Raw genomic sequence first — 22,727 nt, 5'->3', positions numbered from 1 at the left:
ATTTTGAGGGTATAACTTTGGGAATATTATATTGGCTGGCACAGTGGATTATAGCAAGTTGGGTGAGGATGTTTGGAACATCTTCATTCCATAGTCATAAGCTAATGCCCCCAATGTCCCTATTTGCCTAGAAAAAAAAAAAAAACAAACCCAACTCTTTGTTGAGTCAAAATTACTGACTATGAAGTTGAGAGAAACAGCAATTCATTCCTGAGAATTTTTTTTCCAATAAACCTGGAAATTGAATTTTTATTCAATCATTTAGTCTCTAGCAGTTTATAAAGTTGATTTTTCTTATATCAGGCATATTATTCCACCACCTTGTAAATCAAGGTAATTTAAATACACTGCAGAGCTTTTGTTTCTAATATAAACATTCAGTAAAGGGTAGTACACATCTGTATACTGCTCCAATAATGAACATAAATTTATATGAAATATTAGGTGACTGTGATTGCTAAAAAGACACTGGAGTCTGTACAGGTAGTGATTTTCTTTTTTAGTTGTAGCTAATATTGAAATTGGAAGTGAAATTCAACTCTTCAGTTTGGTAACGTAAGTATAGATGCATGTGACATAGACAAGGAATGTGCAAGTTTTACCAGGGCATGTAGTGGTAGGAGAATGGGAAATGGCTTCAAGAAGATAGGTTTAGATGAGATATTAGCAAAAAGTTCTTTGCCATGAGGATGGTAGGGCACTTGAACAGGTTGTCCAGAACAATTTGAATGACTCACCCCAGGAAGATTTCAAGGCCAGGTTGGATGGGCTCTGAGCAACCTGGTCTAGTGGAAAGTGTCCCTGCCCGTGGCTGGGGAATTGGAACAAGATGATCTGTAAGGTCTCTTCCAATACAAACTATTCTTTGATCAAAGTTGGTGGAAATTTAAGGTGAAAAGTGCCTAGCTATGGTTGTCTGATATAATTTTAGGCTGTGGTTATACTGAATGGCCCACTGCTCCTCCTGTAGGATAAAGGTCAGCTGCAGGTCCTGAATCATATCTGCAATTTTCAGATGGCCCTGGGTTCCTCCAGTGCTTAGTAATTAGATCTCATCCATGGTCAGTACAGGCAGTGCAGTTAAAATGTGTATTTGGATTGTTCTAAAGTGGAGCTGAAGGAGCTGGCAAATCTTCGCTGACAGCATTAATAGATCTGTGGTTCTGATAATGAGTGCTTACAAACCCAGCTCCCAGGTAGACAGCTGCACTGAAGTATCCAACCTGCACACCAAATAACATGCTGCTTATCTACCTATTTTTTTATCTGAGTCTGAAGGGAAAAAATATAGGATTTTTGCTTTGTTTTTTCTGTTTGTTTGGTTGGTTTTTTGTGATTATTTTTTTTTTGTTGTTGTTGTTTGTTTTGGTTTTTTGTTTTTTTTTTTTTTTTTTTTACAGATATAGCAATAAATGGTATCAAGGTCAAAATATTGAGATTCCTCCTTTCTTTTCCCCTCTCCCCTAATCTTACTTGCCATGCCACCAACCCCATACCAGTAAAAAATATTGATTTGAAACACAAGTAAAATCTTTTGTCTTTCACTGGTTTTCAGTGCTTAGATGTTTGCATCCCTTCTGTTGCTTGAATTTGTCAAAAGACACCTTTCAAGTCAAAAGTAATTCTGTAGTGCCTTGTGATTTATCATCTTAGTGTCCTGTATTTAGATGAAAGATGAAAAAGAAAATACAAGTTTATGCAACATTCCACTTTGGATCAATCTATTCTGGAAGAGCAATGTAGATTTAGACACAAGAAAAAATAACATCAAAATCAAAACAATGTGTTAGTATAATTTTGAAATATTTGAGTATATTGGTTCAGCAGCACTCTGGGTTAATTTGAAGGGAGTACTTTTCAGAGACAACAGAGGGAAGATATTATTTAGCATCCTGATCTTGTCTGGGTAATTGTGAAGTATTCCTCTTAAAAAAACCCAGTGCATATTCTGCAGAAATCTTGTTTGGAGCCTGATGTCAGGCAAAGGCAGCAACTTGGACATGCCTGTCTAGACAACATGTAACTCATCAAGCATCTCAATTAAATATGATGTCTTAGACTTGTGGCACAAGAGCTCTCAAGGGATTTATTTATTTTATTGAGCGTGACTGCAAGATCTGATAAATAAGCATGTCTGTGACAAGTCCTTGAGAAATGTGGCTGGTGATAACAGTTTGGTAAAACTGTATATAGCATTTTTTTAATATTCCTGTGTATCCAATCCAGACTGAAATGCTCTTACAGATGTATACAGAAAAAGACATGTGAATAAAGAAAAATGCATGCTTTTTTCCAAACAAAAGAGGAGTAGAAATTTCTAACCACTTTCATAATCACTGTCTTTGTAAGCCATGAATGGTGATTTTGAAATTTTGCGTATTGATTGCTAATTTCAGCCAGTCCCAGGTTTTAGTAACTAAAGATTCATGTGTGTTGTACATGAGAGCTAAACTAGAAAGTTCTGTGGCTAAATAAATTACCAGTTTGTTTGCAAACTGTTTAAAACCAGTGTTCCCCGGGAAAGCCATGGTGATGCAGTTTGTCCTGTGTTGCTCAGGTTCTCTGATGGGCATGGTCTGTCTATATGCCCACCAGCATGCAGCTGGACTGAACAGCATGACTCTGGCAAAGGCTGGTGCTGAGTGAGGTCTATGTGGGACACCTTTAAAAGCTTCAGAATAAGGTTTATCCCTACAGGTAAAATGCTACTGCTTTAATTAACCCATGCTCCTGCCTGTATCAGCTTTGTATTGGTCATACATGTTCCTACAACTGATTGCTCTGCAATTTTGGCTCCAGACTCTGATGGATCCCTGAAACACAATATGTACAGCTCAGGAACTGCAATTCATACCAGTGAGCATAGAGGCAGCATCCTGCACTGTCCTATGGAAAGCCCTGATCAACTACAAACTATACCTGCTAATAGCAACTTAATGCTTCAAATCTGTAACATTTTCCATACCAATTTATATTTGCCATTTTCCCTCCTGATGTGGTCTCAGGGCTCTTGGTTGGGTCTTGATTGCTGTTTTCCTCGCATGTCTTCCAACAGAGAATTGCCAAAGAACAGGAAATAAGGATGACTTGCATCTCCTGGCATTTGAATATACAGTGGAGGAATACAAAGGCTACAGAGAGTTTAAAGTTACTCTAATACTTGGATAAAAAAAAACAAGAAGAGGGTGTGTAATACTAAATTGAACACATTTAAGGGATGGAAAAACCCAAGTGTGGCTGTAAGTAGGTCAAAGTACATATGCTCAGAAACACAGTTTGTCATGCTCCACACAGGAAGTGGATCTTTAAAAGACTAAATCTTTAAAATCTAACTTGGCAAAAATGTAGTTAGTTATGGTATTATCTGGAGCCATAAGCCCCCAAGAATGGAGCTGGTAACAGATGTGGTGTCATAACCACTAAGGCTCTCTAGTCTAGTCCTGGCAGATTGGTTTTCATGTTTACAAAAAGTCATTTTTAGAGTTTCAGTTTCACAAACCTTTCAGTCATTTATACATATCTGAAAATGAGAATATAAACTCTAAAACCTGTGTCATAATTGCCTCAAAATAAAAGTTCTGCTAGACATTTTTTGGGTATTGTATTGAAATAGTTATTTTTATTTTCTTTTAGTGGAGAGGATGCTACACAGAGCAGTTAATAAAGATGCATTTTCAGAATGTCATTTCTCAGACTTCTGCTCCAGCAAATCAGGAACAAAACTGCATAATAAATATTTCCCTACTGTAATTGGGTTTTGAGTGACTGGTGATTTGGCTTTTTTTCCTTTCTTAAGTAAGGCATTGCAGAGATTTTTGCTCTTTTGAAGCTTGTCTCATATGACAAGACAGTCCAAAGGGTTTTATAAGCCTGCTGTAATGACCCCTAAATAGGCTGACAGTTTTATAGCAGTCCCCAAGAGGGAAGCTTCCTTTCAAAAGCAGCTGAATATCATGGAAAAGGCAGTGACTCCACATTGACTTTTCACTAAGCTGCAAAGACTAAATGGCTTTCTGGATTAATAACAGTTTTATGGCATCCTTCTCTTACAGAATGTCTGTCAGCATGTGTGACTCTCCATTATAGGTGCTATAAGGAGCTCAGAAAAGTGCAGTTTAAAACCTGTGAACTTAAATTGTTACAGAGCTGCATAAAGCCTTGTGTCTGCATGGTGGGGGAGAGATGTGAGATAAATCTTTTATTTCATCCCAGCTGATGACAGCGTTTAATGTTTACTATAACAGCCTCTGGGTGTAAATCTGTGAGATGCTGGGCAAAGTGACTTCTGTACTGCTCCTGTTGAAAACCTGAGTGTGAGGACTATTGCACACACAGACAATAGGCTTTCAGCACTCTGCAGAGTACTCATGTAGCCTCTTCTTGGAGAATATAGTGTGAGAGGACATTTTTAATACCAAAGCATTCAGATACAGAATCTCCTCTTCCATTAGTTTGGCTTCCTCTCATTCATTAGTAATTAAATTAGCTGTTCAAAATGGATTTTGCTAGGGTTTTTGTCATCAACAGTGATATTCACAAGTCGGTGGCTGATGTCAACTATGCCCATATTGCTATATATATATGTATATTCCCTTAGTTTGTCCCATATCAGACATTAAAAGAAAAGAAAAAGAAAACCCAGCAGATTGCAGCTCTGTCACTGTGAAAGCAGCAAGTCACTGAAAAAGCACCTCTCTAAATTGCATGTTTCCTCGGTAGATTAGTACAGAACAAAGACTTTTTTAAAGAAATTGAACAGCAGAGAGTTCATCCTTGATGCAAAGTGCTTATGAAATTGGTAATTCTGAGCACCTCAGAGCAATCAAGGTTCCTAAGCAGCAGCCCCAATATATATCCTCTGTAAGACTATGCTGCAATCCACATGTACCTTACCACTGAAATTAGAGCTCTCATGTTTTGAGAGGCCAGTTCAAGTTAAGTATTCCTCAGGGTTCTTTGATTATCAGATTCTATAAACCTGCAAATCATAGCATTGCTATGTTATGATTGTATTTACAGTATTCTATTAGAATGAGCTATGTGGCAGCAGCATGCATAGTGTCTCTAACCCCATTTCCCCTGGCCTTAATCTTCCCTCTAGGACCCCATCTCAGGATAGGTGATCCTCTCTTGTACTGTCTCATCTCCTGTGCTAATGGCTATTATAATAGGAATATTCTCCATGTGTCCTTGCCACCTGCCCCTGTCTCAGTCAGTGTCTGCCTAAAGAAAATGTGAATAAATGAGGAAAATCAGTTGCAGCACCATACACACATGCTTCTCCTGCTCAGGTAATGCAGAGTGTGACCATGCATCTCTCTTGCCCTTTCTCAGGGCCCAGAAGCGTGCTGTCAAGAAGAGGCTTTCCATCACTCTGCAATGCAGAGCTAGCTCAAGTCCTATCCAAGCTGTCACCTCTGTTCTCCCTCTTGGGCTGCTTTTAGCTGGTGGGGATTAATAGTGCTCAGAAATCTAAAAGCAATTTTCTAGCAAAAGTCTGAAACAATTCAGAAGTCACTTTTGGCTGTATTTTACTGATGTGATAAGCAGAGATACCATAAGAGAGTAGCCAGCATTACATGTGATTGGGTAAAAGTACAAATAGTTTTGAGGAAGCTGTTTTGGATGTATGTGTACAGGGGCCCATTGTTGTTGTGTCATTTAAACAGAAAGGGTTTTTTGGTTCTGCAAAATGGATTGCCAGAACGGCTTTATTCCTTAGGAACTAATTGTAATTGCTAGCTTATTTCCTTTATCTAAGTATCCAAAGAAGTATTGATACCTTTGGGTTTTTTCTGAAAAGTAGTCTGTTTTAAAATATAGAATTGCATATTTTCTTCTTTCAGTGTTTTCATTTCAGTCTACAAATGCACCTTATGGAAAACACAATTCTCTGATTAATTTCATAGGCTATTAATGTAGAAATGTTTGTATTTAGAAGTAATGACAATGAAATTAGTAATTAGTGATAAATTTTCTTGGAACTAATTTTTTGGGGCCAATATTAGCAGAAATTTCATTTAATTTAAAAATAAACCTAATATGTGAGTTGAGCAATATTTGAGCAATTTGTTAATGTATTTTGTTAGAAATCACATACCAGACCTTCCATTCACAGTGATAAAAATTAAGTATCTATAAAGTCTACCACCATATCCTTGAGGGCTTCAGACTTTTTACATTATGTTGTCTTCTCAGTTGAAGACGGAAATGCACTTTCAATAAAGTAGCATATTTAAAGGGACAAGAGTTATCAAATTAAATGTAGTTTTCCTGTCTTCTATTGCATCTGGCAATAACTCATGGCACTTGATAAGGAAGATCTGATGATGAGGATCCTTGGATGGGATGATTGATTGATCAATCAATTGATTTTTCATTGATAATGTCACAAAGAATGCTCCAGTACTGGGGCAAGGCAGCCAGAACTATCTGCTGGAATGTAATGACCATCTGCTTAGCTGATCCATGACAATTTGCCTTGTGGATGTCTTCCTTTCCTTTCTCAGGAAAGCAGGACATTTTCTACAACATACTATTGTGCAACAGCAGAGCTCATTCCTGATTGCTTTTCCTCTGGTTGAAGTTATTAGTTTTCTTCAATTACAATCTTACACAGAGAGAGCTTGAGAGATGGCAGAACTTCTTGTTCAGTAATGTCTGTGGTTTGGGTCAAATTGAATCCAGTATTTAAAAACAAAATATTCATGCAGTTGGATTCAACAGCAACTCTTACTCCTAAATCTTGTTTGATAATATCCTGTGTCTCCTAGAGTTTTATATTACTTTTCAATATCTGTTAAAGAAAAATGTGGCAGGAAAAGAATTAAATCTAAAAAGTCACATGTTTACTTATGTGATTCTATCATGGAATCATGGTGTCCTCATAGTGTCTTGGTTTGAAAAGACAGCTGTCTGGTAAGGAAGGCAGGAGCCTCTCTTGAAATGGAAAATATAAACCCCCTCACTACAAATTATTAGAATTTTGAAATTAAGCAGCTCTCAGGCAAAGATATGGGAGTAGGAACAACAGTTCTTTATTAGGGAAGAAAAAAAAGAAATAAAGTAAACAATGCAGTAATACAAAACAACAGAGTCAAAATACGACCTGACATTCTGTGGGTCAGGGTGTTGGTAGCAGTCTAATCAAAATGGTGGCTGCAGTCCTCCTGGAGTGACAGGTGTGGTTCTGTTGGAGCAGTGATCCTGTAGAAGGATGTAGCTTTCCTCTGAAGGTTCAATGGTGGTATAAATGGCCTGGTCTTCCTCTGGGAATCCAGTGGGAAAAGGCTACTGGGGCATTCCAAACCTCTCAGATTATATCCAGGTAGGAATGCTTGGCTCCTCCCACTGGGTGGAGCATTTCACAATGGATGATGTAATTTTTGTCAGTCGTGCACTGAGACTCAGTGGCCCATTAACAGAAGATATTTCCCAGAGGGAGGATGTGTCATGAAAGAGATAAAGAAAACTGCCCAATTAACACAAGATAACGGCCCCACCTCTAACAGATGGGAATAGAATACACACCCCTACCCACATTTTGCAACTCAGGAACATTGAGAAGAAGCTTTATTGTTTCATGTTAGTTTTGGTACTATTTTCATGCCTATTTTTGGCCAGAATCCCAGATAATAATTTGAACAAATGTCAGAGGCATAATGTAGTTGTTAGTTTTAAATATCACATATAGTTACTTTATGTTATCTTGATTGTGAAAGATCACATCACACATTGGAAGCCTTAATCTGTTAAGCGACAGCAGTTACTGATGAAATGAATATGTGACATTTAGACTGTATTTGGGATTATCTGAATATCTAATGTATGGAATGGATGTTAAGTCTTTGAATTTTACACACCAAGTATTTAAAGAAGGCTTAATCTTCAGTTGTGCTGAGCTTTTGTGAGTAGTGCATATATTCAGCTTTCCTGAAAAATTCAGTTGTATTTGGAAAAGTATGGGAATATATTCAAAGTGTCATCACTTGTGAAAGTGTCATCACTTAGCTTGTGAAAGCTAAGAAATTAATTTCTACAATCAACAAATAAGATGGCAACTCAGCATCAAGGATTGCCTGAGGTTAAAAATAACTTATCTCCCCAAAAGAAAAGTGTTATGAGAGATATTCTAATAAATATTCCCTTTATAGTCACAAGGGTTGCCAACAGTAATCCTCATAGCTGGTGCAAAGAATATCTGGGAAAATCCATTGCTTTAATGCTGTACTGTTCAATAGAAGAAAGCTGCTATGTACTTCATATATAAACAGAATTCGGACAGAATTACACATTTAGAGATCCAGTGGGAGATAATGCTCATATCCCCCAAATACCTAAAAAAGAAAAAAGAAAGCTTTCTTGAAGTAGTAAAGGGTATGTTCTCTGCTTTTTTTGCTTTCCTTTCAGTAACGTGTTTCTATGTCACTAATAGATACTTAAGAAGTTTGTCCCTCATCATAATTGTATCTTTATAGAATTCTAATTATCAGTAAAACTCTAAATCTGTCTCATATAACTATTAAAATTATTTTCTTCATTGAGTAGTTTACATCCAAATTCAGTAACATTTCTTAAACATTTTTCCATCTTCTTGTATGTATCTACCTGTAGGGAATGGAATGTATTATGAAGCAGGTGCAATCAGTCAAAGAATATAAACAGGTCTGACAGAATGAAGAGTTGTAGGTATCTAATGATACCAATGAAATAATATTTATTAAAGATTCCAAGAATTTCATTTCCATGGTAATGCAAATTAGGAACTATGAAAGCAGTGACTTGGAACAGAAGCTTGGATCCTAACCTTATTTGGAGCTCCCAAGCTGCTCACATCAACTTTAGTTGTTAGCTGCCTGTGCCCTTTTGTTTCAGATTGTAAATTTACAGATGGGATTAAGAAAATTTAGGATGTGGAGAGAAAGAATTAATAATATATTCATAAAATACATCTGCATGAAGGCTATGAAGAGGAATTCTGCCTTCCTTCTATCGTTTAAGTAGAAGCAAAGAATCTAAGATTATTTAACTTGGATTAAAATACTAAATGCGACCTTTTATATACAAAATTTGTTAGACATAAACAATTCCTCACACAGTGCCAAAATCTTGAGATGAAGGCTGTAATTTAAGTGTTTGATTTACAATCTGTATGGTGAATCTGCTTTAGGCATGAGTCAAGATACCATTTAAAACATTCTTATAGAGTTACCAACTAGGCTCAGTGCTAGAGCCTTCTAGTTGTGGAAGTGGGGGTTTAGGTACTAGAAATTAACTGGGGTAGCTTTATTAGCTATAAAAAAAATTGAAATGCAAAAAACTTTGCACAGTTTTGACTATAGTTTAAATATTGCATGTTTATCTGAAACAAACTGTAATTACTTGTTATTTGTCTCTGGATCTCTTTCTTTGAGATTTTGTATGCCTTAAATGTGGCCAATATTTACTAAGGAATTTTTATTCAGAGTGGTAAATTGGACTGGGAATATACATATTTGTTTTCAAAACCTTTGAATTTACAGTACCTCTATTGTATACATGACAGCAATAACTGTTTCTGTTGACTATTAAAGGAGGAAAGAATTTGGTTAGATGTCTGGCTTTTGTCATCTTCCTGACAGTATAGTTTTAATTATGTTTACTTGTGTGACTAACCTAGAGTTAGTGAATCTGTTGGAAGTTGCTTCAGAATTGTTACTGAGATTTACTGGAAATATAAAGTACATCCTGGCATGCAAAATACAGCAGAAGACACAGAAATTGTCAAGGAGAAAATAACCTGACTATATCTGCAACAGCTAAAGTAAGATGCATCAGTAATGATGTTAATGTAGGGTCAAATCCAGCTGAAACAGGATTTATGGTCAATATATTTACTCTGGACATGAATGATGTCATTAGAATATAAGTCCTTGCCACGTGTGTCTCCAGCTCAGGATCATGTCAGTAGGAATGGGTTGGGTACGATCTGGGGTTGTGGGGAGGGGATGTCAGCTCTGCAGGGCAGCACAGCCTGATTTGAGGGTACTCCCGTGTGGCTGACTGGATACAGGAGGCACAGCAAGAGGGGAACGTCTTCATCACCAGGGTGATTCCAAATTCTGCGTCCTCCTCTTTAGTTTTCTATTGTACTTTTTATTTTCTGAGTTTATTTTCAAACTCTATCATCAAGGCTTTTGGGGGCTTTTTACTTTGTCTTAGAAGGGGAGGAACTGAGGAAGGAACTAAGAAATACTACCATGTGCTACTTTTATAGGATTACTTGTAGCTATTCAGCAGAGAGCTGGCAATGATGTTGATTTAAATATTTTGTGGTTGTAAAAGCTTGGTTTGAGTAAAGGAAGATTGGGAATCTGAGATGAGTTTCATTTCTTGCCTCAGACCACACACTTTTTTCTTTTTTTTTCTTCTGTCTTAGATAGGAAGGCAGAGACCTTCACAGTAATTAGCAAAAATTTGCCGTGATGGGAGCATTACAGCAACTACTTTATTTTTTAAAACCATGAGAATTAGGAAAATTTCTTCCACAAATATGTATATGTTTGTCTGTCTTGGAAGGGCAAATCTACAGTAAACCAGACTTTTGGAGATTTAAAATAACATAGTATTGTTAGCCTACAGCTATTAGGAATGTTTTGGATGTTCTTAAATAGAATAGTCTAGTGACCTATGTTCAGAAATGTTAAAAACTACAATTTTTTTAAGGTGCTATCCATTAATAGTTCTCATGGCTTCATTAGAGTGTGTCCATTGTTACAAGAATTGTCCATTTTGCCTCAAAAGACATCAAACATTTTGCCATAGATTTCAGTGATGTGGTTAGTACACAACATGTATGATTGGTACTTGGGATAGTGAACATTATAATCATAATATGAGTGCATGAGGTAACTGCCTTGTCAACTGCTAGTGGTTAGGAGCAGAGCTATCTCTGCAACATATTTACAATTCTTACTCTCATTGCTGAGGTTCTTCAAGGAGCAACAGGACTCAGTATTTCAAAGGTGAGTTTTATATAAAACTAAGATGCATCTTCCATTATAATCTTGGGTTTTTTCTGTGTTTTTTCTCTATTTCAGGAGGATACAGATCATAATTATTATACATCAAGGACGTATGGCCCCTATGATTCTACCAGCCGGGATTTGTGGGTCAATATAGACCAAATGGAGAAGGACAAAGTAAAGATTCATGGGATCCTTTCCAATACCCATCGTCAAGCAGCAGTAAGTTATTTTATCCTTTTCTTTTTCACCAACCTGGATATTTTTCCCCAGAGATCCACATAGTAGTATTACTAGGAACCATGACTACTGTTCATAGAACTATGTCTTTGAACTCTAGTTAAGCTGTGAAAGTCTTTACACTATTGCTATCAAAGGATTCCTTGAACTTTTGAACCTTCTGTAACAGTCCTTCAGAGATGCCTTTAAACATACGTTTAAAATTTTCCTCTGTCCCTAAGAATCACAAACTATCAAAAGGTAAACCACTTGCGTTGCTGAAATCAGAGGGAATTTTACTGTTGAGTTGAATAGTAAAAGATCTCTGTTGAAGATGAAGTTGATGAAGTTTTAAGTTTCTCATGGAATGTTTGTGGTATGTTTGCACTTCTATTTTATATGAGGGTTCATTCTTATATTTCCGTTTGGAACAACTGATAAAGCTCATGAGAATGTAATTTAGTAACAGAAATTATGTTTTTAGGTTATCAGCAAATAAATTTTTGGTTGTCAGCAAATATATAAATTGGAGTGTAAATAGCACTCATATTCAACTTATTGTAGTCATGCTCCTGGTAAGGTGGGTATAAAAATAATGGGCTTACACACCTAGAAATGGAATTAAATACTGTATGATTTAGTGATTGTATTCTTGGTTCTCACCTGTGGCTAGAATCTGCATACATAGAAGAGCCAATATTAGCAAAAATTGAATACAGAAAATTACAGCTCAGAACTAGGTTTGAAGACACTCTCGTTTCATCCATTCAGCAACTTAGCTCCAAAATAAAGTCCTTGGGTTTTGCCAGTTTAAAACAAAATCTAGTGAATGCCCTACTTAAAAGTTGTACAGTTTTTAAAGATGCAGATGTCTTTAACAGTTTTAAAGCTGAGAGAAAGCACAAGTTTAATTCATCTTTACTTAATCTGTTTTCCCTGGCACAAGCCAGGTGACTGCTCAGACGAATGCAAGAGGCAGCAGAAAGAAATACTGTGGTATTTAAATCAGAATATAGAAAGCAGAGTGAGGTGATAAATCCAGCACATGTAACTGACACAGAGTCCAATTCAAAAAATATATCCTTCAAAGATAAAAGAGTGTAGGCAGTCAGGGATAATGCAAATGCAGAGCATTCACACAGTTATAGATCCTTGGGGTAGATTTAATAAAACAGTATATCAGCTATTTTCTTAAGACAATTTGATTCTAATGAGGAAAAAAAGACCCTCAAGGGTACCTTGAGGTAGTGAGGACCTCTGTTGTCTGTCTTGTCTACTTTATGTGGGATCCTGCATTGAGGGAAAGAATGGAAATATGCCGAAAGAAAAGCTAATAAATAAATTTTAAATTTTAACCCATGTTTAATGATCAGTAAAGGTGACACCCTTCCATGTCTTTGTTTCACCTTTGTTTCCAATTGGATCCCTGAGATTATGCAGCTAAAAGGGGAACATTTTGCGAAGTTATTAAACTAGAGGCTAGAACAAGGCTATATTTTTGGTCTGGTGTGGGGTCAGTGTAGAGGACCATTCAGCATGGCAAATGGAAACTTGAGGGCTTCAACTGTTTCTCCCCAAAGCAAGTGGTTTAAGACCTTTCTTCTGAATGGCAGGTGTCCCCTCTGCCTTTCTTCCAGCTCCAGCAGACAAAGCTCTGGTCCCTGTTTAGCACACTGATATGGATCTCTTTTCATGCTTACCCAAATGTCTTGGACTATGAACTTGAGTGGCTGCAGCCATTTCTACATAGAGTTTTAAAGACCCCTTTTTCAGGTCTGTTTTATGTCCCCCCCAAAGGATTAAAAAGTATCAGAGAGTCATCCTCTAAGGTTTTATTCCTTATTTATGCATCTATAATTGATTTTTTGTATGTTTGTGTCCAAGTAAACAACATCCACATGCACTACACAACAAAGGTGTTTAACAGGGAGATGTGATTTTTATAGCTGTACAACTGCAGAGTTGTATATTTTGAGCTCATACCTACCTCAGCAGCAATCTCTTACCTTCTCTCCCATAAACTTTGCCATTACTCTTTTTAAAAGGCCATTTTGCACATCTTGCACTCAATGATTTACATGATATTTTCTAAACATTATTCTCCAATTTGACAATAGAACCAGGAGTTAAATTATCACATGCTAAATATTAAGGAATTAATTTACAATGTCAGGGATTCTTTGAATGCTGACAATTTTACACTCAATTTGTGTGTTTTCCTTCATTTGGAAGTAAATAATCCTGAGAGTTCCCAGAAGCTGTCAGTTTGTTTTGCTTCTACAAGAAAAGTCTTAAGGACTGGAGAGAATCCTGGAGAGGATCCATTTGATAGTTTGATTTTATAAACAGCATATAGTAATTTTTTGTGGAAAGTAGCAAACATATATTAATGGAACAATTAAAATGTCTAACACTACAGGATTTATAACACTAGTAGTAAAAGTGTTTTCTCAATATATTGCCACCATCTTCTTAACCATATAATACAATTTTAGAGGTGACTTTGATATTCAGTGGGTTTAAATTAGATATCTAAGAGTTGATTAGTCAAACACTGAACTAGAATACAGGATATGTCATACTTGGGAACTCAGCTCCCTTTGCTCCCAGTCCATTCTATCACTTATGCATGGAGAGAACATTTTTATTTCAGTGAATTGAAAATTCTGATATTCTTTCTTAAAAATGAAGTATGCTTTCTAGCATGGAAGTAAAAGCAAAATTTTAGTGGTTGTTAGAATATTGTGTTTCAAAATGATACTTAAATCATGTTCGTTATTACAGTATTATGCTAAAAAACAGGCTATGTTAAGCATTTTTACATTGTCAGAATTTAGGGTATCACATTTTGACTTAAGTCAGTGAGAGATCTTTATTGGGCTTGAGTGTAAATGGGATCAAGTTTTTGTTGCAAATATATTTATACTAATGTTTATATTATAGCCACCTAGAAGACAGATTGGGGAGCAGAGTTTTCATTTGAAGTAGTTCAATGGCTACTATGATTCAAAGTGAATAGGTAAAATGGAGGATGGCATATAAAGGAAAGAGAGAAACTTTTGGTCAGACTATTGGTAGTTTCAACAGAGTTCTTCAAATTATGTTTGCTAGAGCAAGAACATAATTTAAATGGAGTGCATTCATAGATGTAGCATACACTTCAGCAGTAAAAGCTGTAGAGCATGGTAAGAGAATATTTGTGTGAGTTAATTCATGTCCTGTCTTTTGCATATGCCATTTTTGATTAGAAATTTTCAGTTGTACATCCATATTTATGTATATACAGAAAAGGTCATTAGAACCTACTCAGTCCAATTAACACATTGCAAATGGATTTTGCATTCTAATTAAAAACAAACAAAAAATGTGCTAATAAATCCTGTCATAATTCTGTCTTCCATTTAAATGGAAAGCAAATCTTTCCATCCCTTTCCAAACACTTAAAGTTACTGTAAGTCTTCAACTGCTAATTTCATGCTAAATAATTCTTTAAACATTTCTGGTTGATGTAAATATAATTCTTCCTGAGAGAAGAAGTACTCAGATACAATCTGAAAATAACAAATACAAGACAGAAATAATGGGAGGAAAAACAAAGACATGAGTACTTTTCTTTTTCCTTCCCCTCCACTTTTTTAAAATGTGTCGGCTGTTGCCCTTTCTTCAGTGGAGTCATCAAAAATTATGGTTGAGGGACAGTCACCAACAACTCATCTTCACACCAGCTTTTACTGTAGTAAATCCTCCAAAAGAAGGAATAATGGACTGCATGCTTATTTCATATTTACTATTTGGACCACTGTGGAAGAGAGATGTGTTTTTCACAGGATATTATATTTAAACAGTGAAAAGACCATGCTGAGATTTCAGCACTCCTTTCTCCCATGACCACTAATTTATTCAGGGTTTTACCAGGTAGCACACAAGGTGATAATTATGAGTGGCCACAATAATCACTGAGCTTTGGGAATGGAATGGGAATGGAATAGATGGAAAAAGATAAAGCCATAGGCAGAGAGGCAAAGTGAGTTTTGAATGTTGCTTTATGGTGAGCTTAGTTGAGGAGAAGAGTTCATTCCCCAAATTACAATTCTGTGCTATGAATTCAGCTGATAGAGGATAGTCACCCGTAGGTAGATGAAGAAAAAAAAGGTTCTTTTCAAAATTTTATTTATTTCCTTTATTTTTCAATACGTAGCTTAAGTAGAGTTTGTTATTGCTTCTGTTGAATACTTCTTTTTACACCATTCCATCTACTAGCTGGCAGTGTAGAGAATTTTAGGGAATGGCGTCATATGGGTTTGATGGAGGAATTGCCTTCCAGTGACCAGCCTTCCTCAGACAAGCTCCCAGGCAGCAGCAGGATGTCAGGGACAGCACATGAAAGTTCATGTGGCAGAGCAGCAGAAAGCCAGCAGCCAAAGCAGCAGATGTCCTGTAAAGCATAGGTATTGCTAAGGATTTTGATATTGATGGGTCCTTTTATGAAAGCAGTTAAAGTGACAGTTTTTTAAGGGGAAACTCTACAAATCTTTAATTAATTTTATTTTTCTGATTGAGTTACAATATCTATTCATGTCTTTTCTTTTATGAAGTTTTCTGTTATAATGTTCCACTGCTTTAAGTGTTTAAGTGCTTCTCAGAGTTCTTTCCTGTTAGCTACTGGCAATTCCAAATTAAGAATAACAAGGCTCCAGTGAGAAAAAAAGGCAATGAAAGAGATATTTGAAGTGGATGACTGTTCATCTTTTTTTCTCTTAATGTTCTGCTCAATATTGATTTTATTTTCTGCTGTTATTCCTTTCAGAGAGTAAATCTGTCCTTTGATTTTCCATTTTACGGACATTTTCTACGTGAAATTACTGTGGCAACTGGAGGTAAGTGGCTTTCTAACCATTTACTTTGAGTAAGATGAGAAGAGTTTCTTGCAGCTATTTAAAATATTTTTCCCCTGCCTGTATATGTCAAGAGATAAACTGCAGCTTTCATTTAGGAAATTTTCCTGCCCACAAAAAGAAAATCACAAAATATCAATATGATGAAAAACCTCCAGCATTTAAGTTGAACTGTTATAAACCCATCTCATTGTAAGACTTTACAGCATTAATCCTTTTCTGTTTAGATATTTCCCCCAGAACTCAGGTGTGTGTGTGTTTAGCAGTTGCCCTGGAGGTGAGTGCTGGAGCCAGAGCCAGGAGGGAGACAGGCTTTGCCTGCACGAGGATTTCCTGCCCAAAGATGAGCAGTGCTGCTAGAAGTGGGGCATGTGTCACCTGTAAGGCAAACCCATCACAGTGCATTGCCATGGTGTGGTACAGCCTCAGAAAATGTACCATGGCCTTCCTCTTCTCTTTCCATGAGAGGAGTGGGGTGAGAAGGAAGGTAGGGCAGCTCAAGCTCCCAGCCCGGCAGCTCTGGGCAGCACTGATGGCTTATGGCTGGGGTTCTCCCTCTCACTGCTGCTGCCTGCTGCCTGCACCAATCTCCTGTGCTGGGAGCTGCCATCAGCTCCTTCTGCTCCCTTCCCAACTCCAGCTCCTTGAAAGACAATTTCATTTTAATGAGACAAGGAAAAGGAGATTACGTGGAAGACAACAAATGAGAAAAAGAAGGAAGAGTAATAGTAAAAAAATAAAAACAAGGAGGCAAAAGGCAGCATCATGGAGGGCAGACCCAGAGGATCCTCTGGTCCTTGAACATATCCAGCAAGTTCATGGACCCTGGCTGGTGGTGCTCAGCCTAGAGATGGGTCAGGACAAGCAGGCAGAAATAGGAGCCGCCATCATTAGGAGCAATTCTACCCTGTCCCTGATCAAAGTTTCTCCTTCTCTTGCTCTGGGGTCCAGATGGACATGATCAGGGGATATCCATGTCCCACTGAACTCCTAAATGGGGAGGTTATGACTAAAAGATAGGGGTAGAATTGCAGACAGTGTCTCAACAAGAGTGTGAACCGTAACAGATTTCTGTCATGTTCCACATCAGGATCTACATTTTGCTACCAAAGCAGAATACAAGTGTTGGACAAAGGTGAATAAAGGCTGATATTAAAGTGATTTGCAGTAGAATGATAAAAAAAAAGGATGCAGAATCATGAAGTGACTTCTTGAGTATCAGTTTTCCCTTCTTGATCAGCAATAACATTTTGATGCTGATTTGGATAAGATGAGTCAAGAACCACTGATTTTGAGATTTGTCTGATTTCCATTCTGCTATGCTGTTAGTTTCATTTTGGTGCTTGATCTTTCATTTTGGTGCTTGATCATCAATGCCCAGTTTTGTATTCCTTTTTAGAGGAGTTGCTTTTGACGGGTTGCCAAAATCAGCATGTGATTTGTGTAGCACAAAAGGATGGGATAGATCCTGCAAAGCTAAAACAGCAGTGGTGGGGACAGGGTTCATCCTCTAAATGTCCCTTTATTCTTACTGCTGCCCTTGGTTCCTTAAAATTTCACAAAGTTTACTCTCTTCAAGTAATTTTTTGGTGTGGTCATTCTGCTGAGCCTTCTCATTTAATGGAATTTAAAATATCTGAATTTTTACTAATTTTACCCCTTTCACTAATATACTGCTCTGACAAGTTTCTCCATCAGACCCAAAAGTCTTAGAAGGGAAATTAATCTCATGAGGTGAACTGTGTAGGAGCAATTTGTGAGGTACATATTTTCTTCCGTTTGATACCAAGTAAACGAGGAATTTAAGTGGTTTTGTCATTTGTTTTCTTAAAAAAAAAAAAAAAAAAATCAGAATATAGAAATTACCGTGGCTCTGCAGGATTCTTTTCTCTTGCTATGTATGGAACACTGGCTCATAATTATGCTTTTCTTTTTGCTCCATTTGGACTAAATGAAATATTATTGCTGTAAATAGATTTTTGGATTGTTGTCAAGCTAAGTATGACTTTAAAATCAGTCATTTTAATGTACAGCATTGACATTATCACAGAGATATTTCTGTCTTTCATTGACATTTTCATGATTTTTCCACCTCAAAATTAAGCATGAAAAAAAATCTATTTATTAATAGATTTTAAAATGTTATCTTGATAAAGCTCAGTAACTGTAAGTCATTCTGTCAGTCCAGGATCCAACCTTCACTACAACTATAAGGCTTCTAAACTCATCTAGCAGGAAAAGAAAGGTTTATTTCTGTACTAACTCTCTAAAAGTGTTTTAATTCAGATATATTTGCAAATTTTGTTGCTAGGCTAAGCATCACACTTCACCACCACTGATTTATGATAACAGAATATAAATATATGTTCCATGTGCCTCATTTACTCTATGGTCTGCTATTCCTTAGTAACCAAGATTTTACAATGGCATTACTATTATTAGAGACCTGGAATACCTCCAGAGGTTATTCTGACATCAAAAGAATGACAAACTTTGTGTGTACAGAACTCCCACATGACAGATGTCCACTTCCTGGAGAGCGGGATATTATTAATTATGCCAAGGGCAACACTAAAAACTGGGTTTTGCATACAAATCATAAATTAAATAGCCTTCTTAAAAGGGAAGTCGAGAACAATGGCACAACAAATCCTTGTCACAATAAAAGCATCAACGCCAATGGTTTCTACCATTCTTCATGGAGTGTGCACTGTGGCATAGTAGGGCTCCCAAATTGCTTAGGATGATTTTGGAATCACTGTGGTTTAAAACTAACCTTTTTTTTCTCTTTAGCTAATATTTATTTCCTCTTCTGAATAGTTTTGATGACCTCGTGTTCAACTAAGAAAAGGAAGAATGGGTAGTGAAAAAAATAGTTTGAGGGTTTTATTCACTGTTGTCTTAGCTGGTATTTGAAAAGGCTATATATTATTATATAAATTATATATTAGAATTGAAATAATTATTGACAAAATTACTAATTGGTTCTTGGCTATACAGACATGTCTCAGCCCACATTCCTATGGATAGTCCTCAACCAAACTGAATTTTGGTTTTTGTGAAGCTTTCTAAAGTTTGTAGCCTACAGGCCAAAAATGGGTTATTTTTGTAAAAAGAAAAAACTTGTGAGATAGTGAGTCAGGTTGTGCATGCCAGGAGCTGAGTGTATGAAGTCTGCTTGTTGCCAGTCGCTGACATCCCTCACAGAGCTCAGTGGAGCTGGGAAAACCCTCCCTTGTGATCTCTCCATGCGGTACCGTAATCCTGCTCAAGGGCATCCTTGGAGCTCTGTGCCCCACATCCTACTCAACATGCTGCAAACTTCATCGCTGGCTGTATTCATTTTCCATGTTCATTGTAGTAAGCCCCTCTTGCTTATTTTCTCTGAGGGTTTTTTTTTTGTTTGTTTCGTTTATCAGTCTCTATTTTTAGTGCAATTTTATATCAGATACTGTAAGTTATTTTGGCAGGGTTTTTTATGGCATTTTTTGTTGACATTCAATTTCTCTGAGGCATTGCAGGGAGAAGGAAAGGCCTTGCTGTGCAAGCACTGCCCAGCATTAAGGAAACATAACAATAACAGTAGAAATTGAAGTGACTAGGTGGTTACATTTTTAGATTTATAATGCTGAATATTGAGACATTTTGCCAGCTAGCATGAAGAAGGCTCCAGAAATGTCCACTTACCCTGTATAATAGCAAACTGCTGAAGTTGAAGCAAGCAGCTGAATTTTTAAATACTGTATTAAATTTTTGTGAGATATCTTTCACTAGAGGAATATTCCATATGGAGGAATTGTCTGAAATAATTCTGAGGATGCTGCCTGAGCATTTCTACCACTGTCAATCAAAGGAGTACCAAGCAAAGAAGTAAAAAGCCATCCTAGCAGTAAATTCCAGTGTAATCAAATCAGAGTTGATAATTTTCCAAAACAGAAATCAAAAACTCTTTGTATGATTATTACTTCCTAAGACCAGATCACATGCTTAAAAATACTTGTATTTATGGAAGAAAGATTTTTGTGCATTCAGTATTCACACAGCTTTTCATCAAAACTACAGCAGTCCTGTGCTCTATTGACACAAGATAAGAACACAAGAATTGAAAATACTGAACTAATTTTTCTGCTGAAACCTGATGTTATTGGATCTTGCTCTGAGGAACAGCTGTGAGGTACATGAGCATGGTTCCTAAATCCTGACTAGTCGGGACAACTGATTCAAAGTAATCTTTCATTCTCATGAGGAGTCACATTTCAGTATCAAATTCTTTTTAAATGTACATATGGCTTGTGGGAAAGTACCAAAGGCAAAATATCTCTGGTTAGCAAGCTAGTTGATTAGCTACTTAAAAGCTGAAGCTCTCTACAGAGATAACACTTTAAGATTTCTTTTGGACATTGAATCTGTATATATCGTTATTTTACTGTTTTCAACGTAGCAAGGAGGGATATGAAAAATAAGTGCCAAAGTGTGGAGAATTCTAATACAATTTCCATCACATTTTGCAGTACTTTCAAGGAAAAGGGATCAATGATAGAGAGAGAGTATGCCGTGGGGAGGGAATAAAGCCTGTTGCTGCCCTGTCTCAGCCCTATCTTTCTGTGTTGGCAATACCTCTGGGCAATACCTCTGAGCAGGAGGGAAATTTATCCATCTAGGTGGTGGTGCTACAGAAAGAGAAGGGACCACGGGGTCAGGACCTGAGCTTGTTCAGGGTGAGGATGGCTGTGCATGTGCAGCCTGCAGAAATTCTATGCTAATTAATATTTTCCCCTGCATCTCGTGTATTTATTTTCTTAAATTTCCAAACCAGTGGGTAGGTAGAGTGAAATTTACCTGCCTCTTTGAATGATCAGTGTCCTGAGTGGAATGTTTTATTGTAGTCTGTCAGAAATTTCAGCAAGGTTTTTCTGGCTGTTCCTGCTTCTCTGAACCTTTCAGCGCAGGAGCCAGCAGGAGATGTGTTCATCACTTAATGAAGAGCTCTTTGACAACACAAATTGCCCTGTGGGCAACATCTGTTGAATGGCAAAGGTGATACAAAGCAGAGTGAAACACAGTGTTTCTAGCCAAAATCAGTGCCTCAGATTAGTTTGTGTCTGTTGCAGGGGATTACACTTGTCATCACCAGTGGGCAGGTCACTCTGAAGGGACTGTGGGGGTCTGGCTGTTGACTAGCTCACAAAATTGCCTTCATTTACCACATCTTTTTCTGATGTCTTATATTGCCAACCAGTTGTACCAAAAAAAATACCTCCCTGTAAAACTTCCTGTGTCAAATGTCTTGGGAATATCCCTCCTGTCTTTGTAAGGGACTATCCCCTCCCTGGAAACTCTGCTTTTCCTAACTTTTCTTGGTGAACCCTTATGACCCTTTTCATTCCCACACTTATGCCTTATCTTTACAAATTGGATCAGAAGCATTTAGGGCAAAAAGAATGATAAGCTTTAGAGGGAAAAAAGCATTCCATATGCCTTGACATTTCTCTGATCATCACATATTAAGGCATTTGCCAGTTTTGTGATGATTATGGGCAGTAGTGGTAGTGAAGTAGTAAAGGCTTAAAATGACCATATTTGTGGTTTTTTAAGATTCTCTTTTATAGAATAACAGATAACTAGCCAAAGCATTTGTCCACATGTAATACCAAATAAGCATTAAATAAAACTGAATAATTTTACAGAAAATAATAATAAATCAAATGACTTTATGTTAAGGCAAAGAGCCTTCAGGGTAGCCAAAAACCATTCCACTGACCATTGGGAAGTTGTTAGGTATAGGCTATGTCCAAAATGGATCCATAACTTTTTATAGTATAATTTTTTATTAAGCTTTTACAGTAGCATTCAATGTCTCAATAAATTATGCTATTACATCATAGTAAAGATTTCTAATGTTTGACAAATCTTTATTTTCTCCAGGTACTAAAAAATATAATGTTTCTTTGGTTTGGTGCATGCTTGTAAGTTAAAAATAAAAAAGCTTCAATACATTTCTGCCTATATCTTCTAATTAAAAGAAGAAATTCCTGATGAAAAGTGGGAAACACCCCTTTTGATGCTGTAAGGCAGCAGTGCATAAAAATTATGTCTAACTATGGAATTCCTACACCAAAAGAAATGTGATCAGTTTATAAATCTTCTAAGATTTGTAAAACAGTACTTGGATATGTCTGTTTCCTAAAGCCAGAATTAAGATCATGATAACATTTGTTTACAAAATTTTTCAAAATCTAAATATTTCCAAGCATAGAGTATTTACAAACTGTTTAGGTTTGCAATTGCATTAAAAATTCAGCTCAGAGTTAATACTAATTATTAAACATAAGGACTCCTATAGGTTACAATATTTCTAATAAGAAGTGTGTCTTAGTTTAAATTCTGTCCAAATATTAGGAAAAGTTTTCCTTTCTGAAAAAGTTTATTTCTGACTTTGGCAAAAGTTCTTTTTCCTGGTTTTCTCAGTGTTTGGGTTTAGGGTTTTTTAATGTGTTGAATTCCTACTAATAACAATATTATTGCCAAGGGGTAGTAAAATCTTTTCAGTCACTTGGTCCCATGTGCATCTTAATGAAGGCTCTTCTCCTTGAACTTTGAAGGGAAACCT

General features: G+C 36.7%; 1 protein-coding gene across 1 annotated transcript in view; it reads left to right on the top strand.

Moving 5' to 3' along the window:
* The window catches only part of PLXDC2 (plexin domain containing 2), a 259,049-nt gene that overhangs the window by 129,200 nt on the left and 107,122 nt on the right, over positions 1-22,727 (top strand). The window contains exons 3-4 of the mRNA XM_064704157.1: positions 11,079-11,225; positions 16,030-16,099. Of these exons, the coding sequence (XP_064560227.1) occupies positions 11,079-11,225; positions 16,030-16,099 (217 nt within the window). The remainder of the gene's footprint in view (positions 1-11,078; positions 11,226-16,029; positions 16,100-22,727) is intronic.

This window comes from Zonotrichia leucophrys, chromosome 2 (genome assembly GCF_028769735.1).
Source record: "Zonotrichia leucophrys gambelii isolate GWCS_2022_RI chromosome 2, RI_Zleu_2.0, whole genome shotgun sequence".
NCBI lineage: Eukaryota > Metazoa > Chordata > Aves > Passeriformes > Passerellidae > Zonotrichia > Zonotrichia leucophrys.
Note: the sequence above shows the minus strand (reverse complement) of the source record. Positions and strands in the feature narration are given on the sequence as shown.